Source organism: Ischnura elegans, chromosome 4 (assembly GCF_921293095.1).
Source record: "Ischnura elegans chromosome 4, ioIscEleg1.1, whole genome shotgun sequence".
Lineage (NCBI taxonomy): Eukaryota > Metazoa > Arthropoda > Insecta > Odonata > Coenagrionidae > Ischnura > Ischnura elegans.
The window spans coordinates 16,287,721-16,303,530 of NC_060249.1; the positions used below are offsets into that span (position 1 = coordinate 16,287,721).

Here is a 15,810-nt window from a genome sequence, read left to right on the forward strand (position 1 = left end):
TTATGCAGTGTTGCATTATGCAGGATAGCCACACTTATCGATGCCTTTTATAGGTTTATCAGCTTATTATTAGTTTTTAAAATTATTTGCTTGAAAAAATATTATTTTCCTTAAATACCATTTGCGATTTTTGCTTTAAGGGGGGGGGGAAGGGCAGCTGCCCCCTCCTTCCTTCCCTTGCTGGGTACGCCCATGTACGCCCTTGAATACCATTTCGGCTTTGGGAGCCAAATTCAAATCCTCGCCACCGTTACGAGGCGGTTCCAAAGTACCGACTTTATGCAATCGGTCCTCAATACCGGTTCCACAGGCCGTGGCTGCACAACCGGCAGTACCGAGAAACGGGTACCTGAACCCACCCATCTCTATTTTTAACGATGAATTCTGAACCAAAAATACAATTATTTAAGAATATGAGCTATTTATTAGTCATGCTACCATGAAGGTAACACGCAACTTCCTAAATTGAATTAGCGAGTATTGAAATTGTTTAGAATAAATACTTAAATTTACAAAAAATACACACATTCTTGAGTACTGAGTTATTATTGTCATTAGCCACCTCTAACAAAATGACCATAATGATGATATGATGATGCTTTTTGAGATATTCAACATTATCTTTTATCCTCTCTACTGCTCAATGTACGTGATTGCCATCGCTCATTTCCTCTATAGTCTGCTTACCATTGGGTGGTGCAAGGGCCCACCAGTTACCTCAGTCGCAACACGTCTGACAATAATCTTTCAACTGAATTTATTCCTCTGTCACCATGTGACTGACCACATTGCGAGTCAAAAATATTATTCATTATATGTATAAAAAAGCATGGGCAAACAAAATTAACACTAAAGAATAAATTACGCTACACAGTAACTCGTTTTAAACTACAATTACCACAATCAACGGAATCATAACACTAAGGATGATATTTAACGAGAATACTATATAAGTTAAAAAAATAAATAAATCGTAATCATTGTATAAATGCTATCAATAAATACTTTATTACGCTTCACTTACCATTTCTAGCACGTTGGCTGTCCTCAGGCGAGAGAATAAATTCCTCGATGTCATCTCGCCCTTCAATTTTGATGTACACCGTCTCCATCTTTAAACTGAACTGATGCCTTTTCCCACTCTCGCAACAACCGCACCAAGAATTTCTGATGCGAGCCGATGCGAGTTGATACTTCCGTAACCTCGAAAAATGCTCGATCCGGGGCCGCATCGATGCGCATCAATGCTTGATTCGGAACGCACCCCTAGTACGGACGCCCGATATGGTTTTATGATGATCCTAAAATTATATACTTTCCCGCAATACTTGAAGGTATAGCTGAGTTGCCTAACTGATGTTCTGTAGGATAGTAGGAATTGTTGCCGTAAATCTCAATTTTTATTGCCATGGTAAAAGTAAAAAATTAAACGCAAATTTTTCTCAATATAAAGAACAGTTTCAGGAAACAACCGTGTTTAACTACCATTCTTGACATGCAAATTCTTAAAATAAAGTACAAGTTCTCCCCACCAACTTGACAAGCTGAATATAAATTATGTACTTCAAATTTGACAAACTCACCACATAGACAGCATTTAATTTCACCCTTTTTAATGCAGAATCGACGACACCAATATGCAACTGTTCAAAATCATGGCTTCATTCTAAAAAACGTTAATGACAAAGAAGCAGCCTGTGCAGCCAATATGTGTAAAATAATAAATGATAAAATCCTCTGTTTAATTACAAATGATAAAAATATTTCCTCATCAAATGCCTCTAAATGCTACTGAGAATGAAGAAAAAAGGAGTTTACTCCTGTGGAAGTAAAAGCAAGAATACAATCCCAGATGAACATGATGTATCGGGGCAATTTTCTAATCTGTCAAATGTGAAATATGTGGTGGAAAAGACTAGATAACATTCTCTCGGAATTCACATTGACTTCGATATTCATTTGAGCACATTCATTTGCAAAGCTTAGCAGCAGCTATATTGATTGCGCAGCTCATTATTGACCAGCTCTCAGCTCCACTGTATCGGTTGATAAAGCCTACGAAGACAAAAGGCCAAAATAAAATAATTTCCCAATATAGTTCTAATTGGAAGTAACTCCAAGAACCCACAACTCATCTAAAATTAAATCACCAAGAGTAGACATGATATTCACCAGTGGTGTAACCAGGAATAAGCTTCAGGGGGTGGATGGTGGAGGTATAAGGGTACTACCCCCCCAGGCAATGGGGGTAGTTACCCATCTACCACCACCAGTCCGGAAAATTTTTGAAAAATGACATACCTGGAAATACATTTTCCATCATTTTGGCACTTAATATTTAATATTGAGCATACGCAGTCACTCTATATCAAAACCAGACAATAGTTTATAATATTTTTTTATTTCTTTGAGGCTTTGGGGGGATCTATCCCCTCATCCCCCGCATAGTTACACCACTGATATTCATATTATACAAATGGGAACATCCTGTCTGGAAAATTTTTCCATATAATGGACATAAGCCTTGTCTAGAAAAACTTACTGAATGGCATATTTTAACCTAATGCATTCATGACATATGAGCATTCAATGTTAGTTAACCTTAAATCTCAGGACATCTGCCTGTCGCCATTTGTTAAGGAGTAATTATGCAGTACGAAAGTCGTTTGTTTCAATTTGTTCACTCATCATCAAGGACATGAAAATTTTATCAAGATATAAAAATTGATATTATTTATGATAGTGGATATTATTATTCCTGTATGACAAGTGAATTTTATCAAACGTTGATTATCTTGCACCAGTAGAGCATAATATTTCATTGGTGTTACAAAAGTATTCATGAGCATCTGTGAATTTTACAAATAATACACTATAGAAATAAAGTTGAATACCTAAACAGAACATTTGTCTTGACTGCACTGGGCTGCGTTCTCAATCATGCATCCCAGTTCATGGCCTTGAAGCTATATATATCCAAAATACTTGAACACTTTGAAGTGCCGAAGCCTCAATGGGATTCGGAATGTCTTGATGTGATCCTGGAGGCAACATTGAAAGCTGGAATAAGAGAACAAGTTCTATTCATTTTCTATTGTAATGCTGAATTCATTAATTAAGTGTGATATAGCTAACCAATCATGTCATAAATCATTATAAATTTTGATAAATTCCAGTGTTTGTTTTGAGTGAAGTATGTGTAATTATGATTCCGTAGGTACACAGCGAGTGTGCTTTGGCTACTGCAAAACTGGCATCTGGAACATTTAACATACTTAATATTTCTAGAAGGTGACATTCAGAATCGGAATAAAGAATTCCCTTTCAGAATCACTATTTTCATACAAAAACAGGGCACTCCAGAGTGTCATTGATTGAATGATGCATGGGCATGATTCATAGCATGCCCACACCCCCACCCTCGGCAATGCTGCAATAATTGCAACGTGGAATAAATTTCTAAACAAGTGAAATAATATTATTACCATAACTAGAAGATAGAGTATGTTTTAGTACAGAGGTTGGAGGCACTGATCTATCACTGGTGGCTATGGCAGGAACCTCCACCCATGCCTTCCCTCCGAAGATGCTTCCCATTTTCTGGAAGGGAAAACAGCACTTAAGAATTAGAAAGCCCATCACTCACGTCACGTGTGATACAATGTCACTTACTATCACTGCCAATGAACCCACATCAAAATAAGGTCAATGGCAAGTTAAATGGTAAGCAGGCTTGGCTCTCTTTACCCTTGTTTCATGGTTTGTACCCTTGAGGCTTCTGATCTTCGTCTGGCACTGACGATCAGTGTCTTGACGCACTATTCACTGCCACATAGCCACAGAAATCTCATCCCATGGCTTGCTGTGGCGTTTATGTGAGAAGACTCACTTCCTCTCCCCATATGTCTCCAGTAGAAGGAGGGTGCCACCAGATGTGCCCCATGTTTCCTGTAAATAATGGACTAATGGCATCCAAAATCACTCGTTTCACAGAAAATAAAATGTACTTAAAAATGTACGATTGCTTAAACTTAACAGAGTCAAAGGAAGAGAATTATTCCACATTAAAGATGAGCTACTGTGACCATCTTACTCTTCACATCATCTCCTTCCTGATGACCAGGAACTGGTTATCTAAAGAAAGAATTGTCAAGTATTAATAAAAACTACAAGATAGGATATTCAGTGTATCACCTTTAATGCTAAATTAACATCAAAAGATAATAGCTGGATATTCATTGATGGACAGTAATAACATTCACATTCAAAATTAGCTGGAGTGGTCTCCGATCTAGGAATGACAAATTCTTGAACCTTAAATTAGAAGCCCTTTTCATATTTTACATTTCACTGACATGGATTTGCCTGCCATTACTAAATGACAAAAGGAAAGGTTGAAAAACTAAGATATACCGATGACACACCTTAAATTCATGCTACATATTTTCCACCCAAATGCACCTTCATCATTTTCACCATTCCAATCTTCAACAGTATAAATCCCATCAACTTCAGACATTGCCACTAGGTCTTCAAACCCAGGTTGGTGATTGGATAAAATTATTTTCAACTGAAACCAAATCATGTATTTTAATTATGGATATCACATACTTCCACAAAGTTAGGCTTAACCTAATTACACCTGTGCCATCCAAAATTTCATACATAGATATTTGCGAAAATTTGTTACTTCAAAAATACCCATTTAACCCTGGAACCGTACACCGGGGCACTCAGTGCACCTGGGAATTTTAACTTTGCCGTAAATTTTATTTGGCAACACTGGCTGCAGCCGGCTTCCGTGACTTTTACTTGACCATGGCACATCGTATTTCTTTTCTGGAACGTTTTTGGGGCACTGAGTACCCCAGTGTACGGTTAGTGTGAGTTTTTATTCAAGTGTGTATATTTCGTTTTCGTAGATTTTTTTGGATTTTACCGAAGTATTTTTACACTGTATTTATTTTTTTAAATTTATTTATTTAAGGAGTTGCTCACATACAGCATTTCTGCCAATTTATAGTGACGCAGTAACAAACATAAAATTTTAACATAAAAAATTTGAACAGAGAGCAGTGGCTTAAGATAGTAAAGAACAAAATAGAAGGCACGAGGAAAGGGAGGTGGAGAGGGAGGTTTATTTATTAGCCAAGGAATGGGACATGGCAAGTTTGATAAATGAGTTTAAGGGCAGAAAAAACGGGTCAATATTATCTGGTAATGAATTGAGCGAGGAGCAAAGGCGGTGTTGGAGGGATCGCTTAACGAGGGATAGTCTAGGGATAATTAGTCATGGATAGGCTACGAACAGAGAAGGACATTTTAAGTGAGTTAGCTCGTTCCTCTGAGCCTGAGAATTTTGATGATAAGTCAGAAAGTGAAGATGAATACGACATTTTGGAAGATGATGTTACGTCAGACTTTTATTCACCCGACGCATCTGAAGATGAGTTTGTTCTTGGTGAAAGTGATTTTGAAGGGGAGGAAGGACAAACAACACATGCATGAAAACGACCTAGATGAAATGAAGACGCACAAGACTTGCAAATTGAACCAAAACACCTGGAAGATGAATATGAAGAATCAGAAACAAAATGCAGTTGAAAAAACGGTCCCCGAAAATGTTATTCAGTTAAAAAAGAGTGTCCTCAGGGGTAAAAATAAGTACCGTTGGGCTACAAATCCTGCTGAAAGAGTTGAAAGAACTAAAAAACTGCACCTTTAAAAGACTTGTATAGAAAATGTAAGGTTTCTCAATTCTCTTATTATATTTATTAAAATATTAAAACAAGTAATTAAATATATGTTTTTTTGCAATAATTTGAGGCCCAAATACAGCGTTTTCAATGTTTTTTAGAATAAAAATAAGTTTTTGCATTTTGAATGTTTTTTAACTCTTAGGGGCACTCAGTACCCCAGTGTACGGTTAGTGTAACAGAAATGGAGGTGTACGGTTGCAGGGTTAACAATGTATTCCCTATTTTTGAAAAATGCTTCCAATTATCTCATTCAATTGAGGAGGCAAACATTTATTACCATTATCCTAGAGGTCAAGGGTCAACTCATGTTTGACTTGGTGAACAATGATCCAAATTCAGTCAATACCCAAAACTGACAAGCAAATTATGCCTATGATACTTAGTGGACTTAGCTAACTCACAAGAGTCTTAGCTACCTTTCCTTTGCCACAAGTTGAGGTAGAATTTCTAGTAGTGAATTTCAATTTTATCATGCAGGATGTTAATTATATACACTCAATTTTGTAATCAACTGCCTTGGTGAGGCAAGAAACAAGGAAAGAGAAAGTGAATAAAGGTTTGAAGGAAGTGCCCTTGTTTTAGTGATATGTTGCATTGCTGGAGATCTGAGTTATTTAGTGCATTTAGAAGAATCAGTATTTAATTTATTCAGTGGAATCACGATATTTTTTTAATGATTTACACATGACTAAGTAATAGCTCATTGCCTGTCAAGATTATAGATGATAGGGACTGTCTGGGACTGATATGATGCTGTTTTCCACAGCGAGCACTTTTTTTTAAACGAAATGTTATTTTTTCAGGGTCAAATTCTTGGATTACTGGGCTAGATAAATTGTGGAATGGACAGTAAAAATAGGTAAGAGTAATAAAACACATTTTCAATTGAAACTTAGACTATTTCTTAATTTTGTATGAGAAAAAGTTTGTTATTCTACTGCAGAGGGTCACAGCCCAGACAGCACAATCGCTTCTACACAAATTGTAAATCTCTTGTACAGTCGCAAATTGTATTAATATTTGTAAAACCTTGGTATTACCACTGTGTTCCGAAACCTTGCAAACAAATCAATTAAATCACCATTGCACTGCAGAGCAAAATATGAGCAATACTTTTTTTATGAAGCAATGTGGCACTGTTGGTGTAAACTAGGTATTCGTGCAAGTTCTTGTGCATGCCTACTTCAGTTAAAAGATTTAATTATTTCTTTTCAGTCGTGACTCGAAACAAATAGAAAGTGCAATTGGCCACTCTCTAGTCTCTCTCCATCAAGAGGAAGTCAGGAAGTGTAATCGCTGAGAAAGTGGAAACAATACCCTAGGGCGGGTTCGCGAGGATACACTCCTGGGGCAGGGACTTTAAGCACTAGCTTTTCTCCTCTGCACCCAGAAGGGGAAGGACGGGTAGGAGCAAGGAAGGAGGTGCCGCCACGATGAGAGCCCGACAATGCCTCCAGGGAGGGGATAGGGAAGGAAGGGAAGTGACGAGGAATCCCGCACCATCACATAGGCGTGCCCTACTAACAGCGAAACCAAGCAAAACGCAATTAATATGATACCAATCCTAGTGGATTTTCCTATGAGGAAGAAAAATCCATCGATCGAATTGGTAAATCGTGATCGCTGAGACAGAGTATGAGGGCTCAGGGGAGCCCTTCGAGGATACAACACTCCGGGGCCGGGAACCAAGCCCGAGGCTTATACGCCCGATCACCCGGGGAGGGGCTGGAGAGGAAGGAAAAAGGAGAGAGGTGCCGTCACGATTGGAGCCCGCCGACGCCTCTGGGAAAGGATAGAAGCGGAAGGGAGGGACGGGGAAAAACACCTTAATGCTACGGAGCGAAAAGGGCCCACTAAGCTCAGACAATGAGAATGATTTGAAGAAGACTCTGAAAAACATGGAAAGGACAATCACTTATTATCACTATGAATGAACTTACATAAAAAAAAGGCCAACTGCAAACTCCATGACAAGCAGACTTTCTTTGCTCTTTTGTCATGGCACATGTGCTTAGGGCCAATGATCTTTATCAGTGGCCTTATGTGCACTATTCACTGCAGCCATAGCCACAGCTATCTCCTCCAACACCTCGCTATGGCGTTTATGTGAGAATGCCACCTCATGGCCAGATATAAGCTGAAAATCTGCAAAACGAAGAGTAAGATATTATTATGCAAGAAAGAAAGGAGGTTAGGATGAACATTAACATAGAAAGCATAAGCTTCAAGAGTTTTCTTACCTGGGAAACCAAATTACCAATGATGGAAAAAGCAAAAAAGAAATGGTCATTAAAAATATCGCAGGCAAAGAGGGTTTTCTACAAAAAGAAGAATCTAATTACAGCTGAGAGTACAAGCATAGAGGTAAGGAAACAATTCATCATAAGCTACATATGGAGCATGTTTCTCAATGGAGGCAAGACTTGGATGTTGGCAGGGAAAGATAACTCAAGAGTTGAAGCATTTCACCCGTGGTGCCGTAGAGTGATGAAGATGAAACAGGCCGACCGAGTGAGCAATGACGAAAGACTAATAAGAGTGGGGGACAGGAGTAGTCTTCTGAAAGCCTTAAGGAGAACACAGGACAACTTAGTTGGCCACATTATGTATGAGTCATGACGGTCGAATGAAAACAAGTGTATCAAAGGTGGAAGGCAAGAAGGGCCAAGGATGATCTTGAATGAGTTACAGTCCCCTTCAAAAGATTTAGGACAAAATTTGTGGCACCACAATTCCTCCTAGAGGAAATTTAGGTTCCCTTACTACTTTTTTTGTCATTGGCTAGGAATGTTAAATATTTTGTTTGGGCATGAAGATATATGCGCTCAAAGGGAAAAATAAATCGCATAATTTATCATTGTTTCGACTTATGCTGGGTTTAACGATTATGTCACGTGCATTTGCTGCGTACTTGCCCGAGTTTTCAATGTTGTTTAGTATTTTAGATATTATAAGGCTGCCAATGTCAGCAGTTGCAGTGGCCCAGTAGCTGCTGTGACAGTGATGATTGATAGATCGAGTCCCTGTTGTGGAAACGTTCAAGACTTTTTTCAGCTTGTTCACTGGTTTGGTATTTCTTAATGATTTCAAATCATTTTAAATTCACTGTAACAAATACTCCTTACCACACACGCCTATCCAGACACTCCATCGGCACCCCCATTCCTTTGGCATTCAAGTGTATGCCTTCGGAATGGCGACGACACCCCATCCCCATCCACCTGCATTGAAGAGCGGGAAGGATTCACATTATAATGAGAACGACTTTATATGGAATTACAGTTACATAGCAGCGTATGATACTCACTTCTCGAAGCAGGTGTCGTCCACCCCACCGTGGCGAAGGAAGGGAGTGGTGATATCAATTACTCTCACCCTCCCTGCGAAAGAAGTCACTAATCCGATGAATAGGTCACGACTGGTAGAGTGCAAAAGCATAAGGAATACGGAATATCTTACATCGCTCATATCTCCTCAACTATCCCCCCAGTGCCAAAACATGTCTGCGATAAATGACATCACCCCACATGGCTGGCGTGGGAGGGATGGTGAGGAATGTGACTCCCGGCGCCAGGAGCCGCATTATCAGCCGATGGAGGGCACCTCGGAGGGAATGATATTCGCAATTCTGGAATTAGGGAAGAAAAGGATGAAATTTTTTATTGCCAGGTAAACAATGCACCACCTAAAATTGTCAATGTTCATCGTCACAGCAAACTTACATTGCGGAGATCGTTCGAGCCAATAAGGACGATCAGGGGCCTCAAAAAAAATCCATGAAAATCTACCGCCTTCGTCAGCTCAACCACCTTGTGGCCAGAGACGCACATTCTTATCCGGGCGGGGTGAACTTGTGGAAAAAAGTATTGTGGATATATGTCACGAAAATTAACAAACACCATTAACCGGTACGTATTTCCATCAGGCTGTTAGAATGTACCTACCTCCCTCCCACTCCCACCCCAGGTGTGCCCCCAACCGCACCATGTGCGAATCGCCGAGCAAATCAAGCGGATCGAATAATTAGAGTCGAAGTTATAATCTATCCAGGTGATCATTCGATAGATGCCTTTTTCAGACTTATTTACATAGTTACGGGGATAAAAGTTTTAACAGATTGCTAAAACAGCAATGTTCTCTATATGAATATGAATAATTTGATAAGTAACTTTTCCTAATGAAGATATATCGAAATGAAATATGTAATATCAATAAGTCTCATTTTCTCCTTTGTTACTGACCGTACCTGTCCTGTTTGTTTCTTTTGCTCATGGGAGTAAAAGGCACCTCTTGATATCCCCAATTCCCATGCATAGCTTTGGAATTGCCAATATTTCAGATGCACTTGGCTAAAATCTGATCACCTTTTAATAAAATCACTATTGTTCATTGCAGAACCTCGATCAAATGACATTATTAATAGCTTCACTGTCAGGATTACGCTACCAAATTTATTAATCGCAAAGTTTCTGCATTAGTAAAGCAAAACATGTACCACAACTGGAGAAATCTTACAGAGGAACCTCAAGCACTGACGGTTGTCTCCAGATGAGCCCCTGGTCGAGGAATGGATCGGGAAAGGGTCGTGCTCAAGCTTTTAACACCAATTGCTTTATAAAGAATGACGTAAATCAAAAATATCAACTGGCTGGATTTTACCAATCTTTGAATTGATGACTTATTATGATTATGCAATGACATATTACTAGTACTATCTATTTTAAAACGGCTAAGATGATAAAAAAAATGAAGTATCAACATAATTTGACAACATGATAATTGTAATGGAAAAAGGCATCATGGGCCAAAACCTACGTTGATTTGTATGCTAAAGAAAGACTCAAATGAAGCATTACATTAACTGTGGGAGGTTGATGAGTAGTGCGCAAGAAAGGGTGATCCCTTCCTCGTGCACTACTCATATTATCTACATACTACTCTGGTATGATATTCCCTCCCCCTTCAAAATAATTGGCTAGCAGTTATTTGGATATGGGATGCTCTGCAGAGGAATGGAATGCCATATGAGAATGCGATCTTTGGAATCATTAAGGATTCCACATCAAGCATTCCATTCTTAAAGAAAAATAAAGTTTCCAGATTTTTAGTGTCTGGCACTGCACAAAAAGCTAGAGCCAGAAAACATTTAGTCTAGTTCTTTTTGATGGGTAGTTTGAACCTGCAATATCTATCTAGGTATCAAGCAAGACTAGTCAAGAAAAGATAGCAGGAGGGGGAGGAATGAGCACATTTTTGGGTGGTTCCTTTGAATGGGGTACACTTTTGGCTACTGGTGAACTTTAAACAAGGCGTACATTTTCCAATACAAGCGAAATAAAAGACATTATAATCAATTTTTGAATCAATCAACAACCAATTTTTCTGGTCAAACAATCAAACGATGTGTTACATAAGCGATGCAGCTAAGCTAGCCCCAAGCAGGATATAAGGTATAATGCATAATGAAGGAGTTTGTTTCGGGATGCCTTAGATACATACCCTTTCTCTGTTTGCAGGAGAGGATTATCCTGACCTTTCTTCACAGTGTGTGCCCCATTCACATCAGGGGTCCGCAGTCAAATGCTGGTTGGTGTAGTGGAATAACAAATTTAGAACTTATTGGGCAGTTGGCAAATTGGACATTCTTTACGTGTAGTTCTACAACTACAAATTGTAAGTGGAGTTCTATCATTATTTTAAAAGCAGTTTGTGTGGAAAAGAATATCCTAACTAATTGTTGTAGAGAGCTTAATATTATTGATAGAATTTCATTTGAACGCTATCAATACATAGCAAAAACTTACAGAATTCATTTCCGATGAAACTAAAATCGATGCTTCTAAAACATGTTTTTTAGGAAAGCCATTGCATAAACAAATAGTTGACTGCACTCGCATTGTGTTAAGGGGTGCTCAAGCAGGAAAAGGAGGAGAAAATCTCAGCCTGGTGCCAGAAAAAAGTTTGGCACCGCAATGGGCCCCAGCCCGTGTTAGGAAAACAGGTACCAGCGAGGATCCTTGCATAGTGAAAGCTACATACTGGCAATGCAAAAATGTTTTGGCGTTCATGAGGGAAGTAGCATTTTCTAATTTGTGGTCCCATCAAGAAAAGGTTATGATGGTATTCCCAAACATTTCGGGGGGGTTGAACCCCTGAGTACCTGTTGGGATCCAGGTGCCGGCCGAGAGAGTCAACTGAGTGGTTGAAGATAAATTGCAAGGAATTAAATTAACCCCTACGTCTAAACGACTGGCAGGCATAGGAGGGACGAACTTTTGTGCGAAGGGAAGTTTCGAGGCTAAGCTGCAGTGGAAGGAAAAATTGTGTGATGAAACAATTTACGTAACTCCCGGGGGCAGAGAGGTATTGCTAGGGAGGCCAGCTATTCAGAAGTTAGGAATATTAAAATGGGTCGTGGTGACTTCCTTACGTAACGGGGCACCGGAGAAAACATTCCCTGCGTTATTCAATGGACTAGGAAAAAAGGATGAAGCGATGGTGAAAGAAGTAATAAAGGCTCTACCAATGTCAGACACCAGGCTGGAAGAAGTCAGAGAAAAGCAAGAAAGAGACGACGTCTTAAAAGAGATAAAGCAATACGTTCGTAATGGCTGGCCTGCGCACAAAGAAGACCTTGAGCTGCCGCTGCGGAGATATTATGAAGAAAGAGGATATCTCAATGAGGGAGAAGGATTGCTTATGCATGGACACAGAGTTGTTATTCCGAAGGAGTTAAGGAAGGAGATGCTCGATAGGTTACATAAAGGTCATCTAGGAATAGGGAAATGTAGGGAAAGAGCACGAGATGCAATTTGGTGGCCAGGAATATCGGCAGACATACAAAATGCAGTTGAAAAATGCAAAGAATGTCTGGAGAGGCGTCCACAGCCCGTTGAACCCCTGATGCCAACTGCAGTTCCGGAAAGACCCTGGATGATGGTAGGAATGGATATCTTAACCGTCCGCAATCAGAGCTTTTTAGTTGTTGTAGATTATTTTTCCAGATATCCGGAGGTGGCGAGGTTAACAAGCACTACCGCAGCAGCAGTCATCGGAAAAATCAAAGCGATTTTCGCTAGGTTTGGGATCCCAGAAGTTGTTAGATCCGATAATGGGCCACAGTTTAGAGGAGAAATGTTGGAATTCGCCAAAGAATACGGATTCCGGCTAATAACGAGCAGTCCATTATTAGCGAGAAGCAATGGCCAAGCAGAGTCAGCAGTAAAAATAGTTAAAAACATTTTACTGAAGGAGAAAGACCCAAATTTAGGATTACTTGTCTACAGGTCAACACCCCTGGAAACCGGATATAGCCCAGCAGAGCTGTTAATGGGAAGAAAATTACGCACAAACCTTCCCATTTCTTCATACTCATTGCAGCCATCGTGGCCGAACCTGAGGGAGCACCGGGAAAAGATGGGAATAAAGAAAGCAAAGGCTGCCGAGAAGTACAATAGAAGACATCGAGCTCAACCGCTGCCCGAGCTGAAACCACGAGACCGAGTTTGGGTGACTGATAGGAAACACTACGGGGAAATCGTCAATAGACGCAACGAGCCGAGGTCATACGATGTGGAAGTTGACGGCGGCGTTGTTCGGAGAAATCGAGCATTCCTCGTAGCGGCCAAATCGGTGGCGCAGAGCAGCGGGTCCGGAGCGGGGGAATTCCATCGGGGTGAAATAATGACAAGAAGCGGGCGGGTGGTGAGAAAACCAATATGCATGTGTGAGAGATAAGAGGCTAACACTTTTCTTTCTTGCAGAGAAGGGAGGGTGTTGGGATCCAGGTGCCGGCCGAGAGAGTCAACTGAGGCGGCTGACTAACGGAGGCGGCTGACTAACGCAGAGCCTGTGCGTCATCACCTGCCGTTCGCATAAAAGGCCGTGGCCCGGCATGACGGGAGCGGTATACAACTCGACGTCAAGCCTCGATGTAACGGAGTGACAATAAATTGTTGAACCCGGAGTTGGTGTTTTATAATTAAAAGAACCCTACAGTACCCTACTCACAGGGACCTTGTTTTTGGGGGTCTAAGGCGCTATGACTATATCCCTCTAAGCCTTCCCTTTACTGAATTTTTGATTAACACAGTGCATTCGGCATTATTGTCCACCACATTAAACAAACATCATGCTCCGTCTGAAATAAAACCTTGACGAGGTACGTTAACGTACCTCGTCAAGATCTGGCATTGTTTTTTATCGTCTTTTCTCGTCTAAAATGGCTGAAGCAACTTTAAAGTTACCCATCCGACATTAAGATAAGTAATTAAATAACACATCTCATATCGGAATGAACATAATTTGGAGAACGACGGCGACATTAAAGCATTTCAGAACCAGTGAACACAGTGCACATGAAAATAGCACAATGGAAGTACATTTAGGCACACATTCTTATTGATTAATCTTTGTGAGAATATCATAGTCACGTTGAATCGAAATCAGGTGAGGTTATCATGAAAAACTTAACAATTAATAACAAACATTTGCGCGAAGATTAATGGAAAAGTCCAAGCTTATGATGCTATAAACATTCAACTCCAACAAAAAAGGAGAAAAGTAGATAAACTTACATAGTATAGTCGTGCTGGTGGTCTTGAAAATCTAGAACAGTCAATACAATGCAAACCTGTCTCATTTCACTCAAGTTTCCCGGCAGACACCACGACAACCAGCACTTATCGCTGCTACCTTGTTCACCCAGTGCCAATCTGCCAATCATGCTCGCGGAGACGTCGAGAACTATTATGCTACATATTTAAATGCTCTTTACGATGCGACAAACGTATTATTCAAAAGTTATCATACTTCGCTAGAGAAATTACTCATTTTATACTAAAAATCATTACTTTTCATCCTTATTAGACGTAAACTGCCCTTATTCAGTATTCCATCGCTGTATTTTTGTCTAAATTTGATTTTCAATTCCTCCCAAATAAAATTGGAATTATGCATTTTCTCAATTCATTATTTTTGGCGATGACCTCAACCCGTTTTCGCCTAACATTATCGTATGGTTACGGTAAGAAGTTTCCTTGCAATCTCAAGGGAGTAAAGTGTGGGTAAAATTTAACGCAAAGCTCTTTGGCGTCTAAAGGCTGCCAGATAAGAAGACAACCGGTAATTTTTAAACTATATATTCGCCTTGGACCAGACAAATTCAGTCACATGCGTCGCAGTATGACTACACGAATAAAGACCCAGCTACGAAATCTTCCTTACATTTTCCGAAGCACGCAAAGCTATAACAGATATATATGTAAAATTGACATGCAAATTACCATAATTTCGTCATGACCGCTATTTCGACGCGAAAATTCCCGCGCATAAATAAGTCGATTCATGGGCGGATCTAGGTGGGAGGGCACAGGGGCACGTGCACCCCCCGGACCCTTAAAAAATATGCAACATTTTTAATACGGTGCCATTATCAATGCGTTCTTTTTGTATTACGAGGTATCCTTGTGCCCCCTAGAACAAAATCGTGGGTACGGCCTTGCTTGCGCCCCCTCCAGAAAGAAATCTTGGATTCGCCCCTGAGTCGATTGATACAAATATTTTCAATCCAAATGTCGGAACTAAAAAACTAAATGAAAACGCCAAAGGGCACGTATTTATTAGACTTCGAAATAAAGTTACTTTATCAATAATTGGAGAAAATTTACGACGATATTTTCGTGCAATGTCAGAAAATTTAAGCGAAAGCCCTCACTCAATAATTTTCTCCATATTTTGGATAAAAAACATACAATATTTAATAATTGACAACTCAAGGTTCAGGTGGCTCGATCCTCCGCTTTCACTCACGCCAGTTGTGCCGAATAGTGAGGAATTTGCCCTTGAAATGGGCGTAGGAAGAAGAGACTGCGATGAATCGCTTCAAAAAATGGGGCTTAGTCGTAGCCACCTAGAGAGTGGCTCGGTGGCTATGTCTTAGCCGGTTATATCAATGCGTGGGCCGAAGCTGTTAATGGATTGGTAAATTGGTTTAAGTACTCAATAGATGAAAGTAAAGGGGAAATGAGTTACATTTATGTGATTCGTTATA

General features: G+C 39.9%; 1 protein-coding gene and 1 long non-coding RNA gene across 2 annotated transcripts; both read right to left on the bottom strand.

Annotated features, from left to right (window-relative positions):
• Window positions 1-879: 879 nt before the first annotated feature.
• Window positions 880-14,639, bottom strand: LOC124157089. The gene is made up of 5 exons (XR_006864535.1): window positions 14,336-14,639; window positions 3,748-3,948; window positions 3,486-3,600; window positions 2,895-3,060; window positions 880-2,055 (listed from the first exon to the last, which is right to left on the bottom strand). It is a non-coding gene; the product is annotated as an uncharacterized LOC124157089 (long non-coding RNA).
• LOC124157088 lies at window positions 8,580-9,593 on the bottom strand. Its single transcript, XM_046531566.1, has 3 exons — window positions 9,067-9,593; window positions 8,885-8,980; window positions 8,580-8,782 (listed from the first exon to the last, which is right to left on the bottom strand). The coding sequence occupies exons 1-3, from the start codon at window positions 9,225-9,227 to the stop codon at window positions 8,725-8,727; spliced, it is 315 nt and encodes a 104-aa protein (XP_046387522.1). The 5' UTR covers window positions 9,228-9,593; the 3' UTR covers window positions 8,580-8,724.
• Window positions 14,640-15,810: the final 1,171 nt, after the last annotated feature.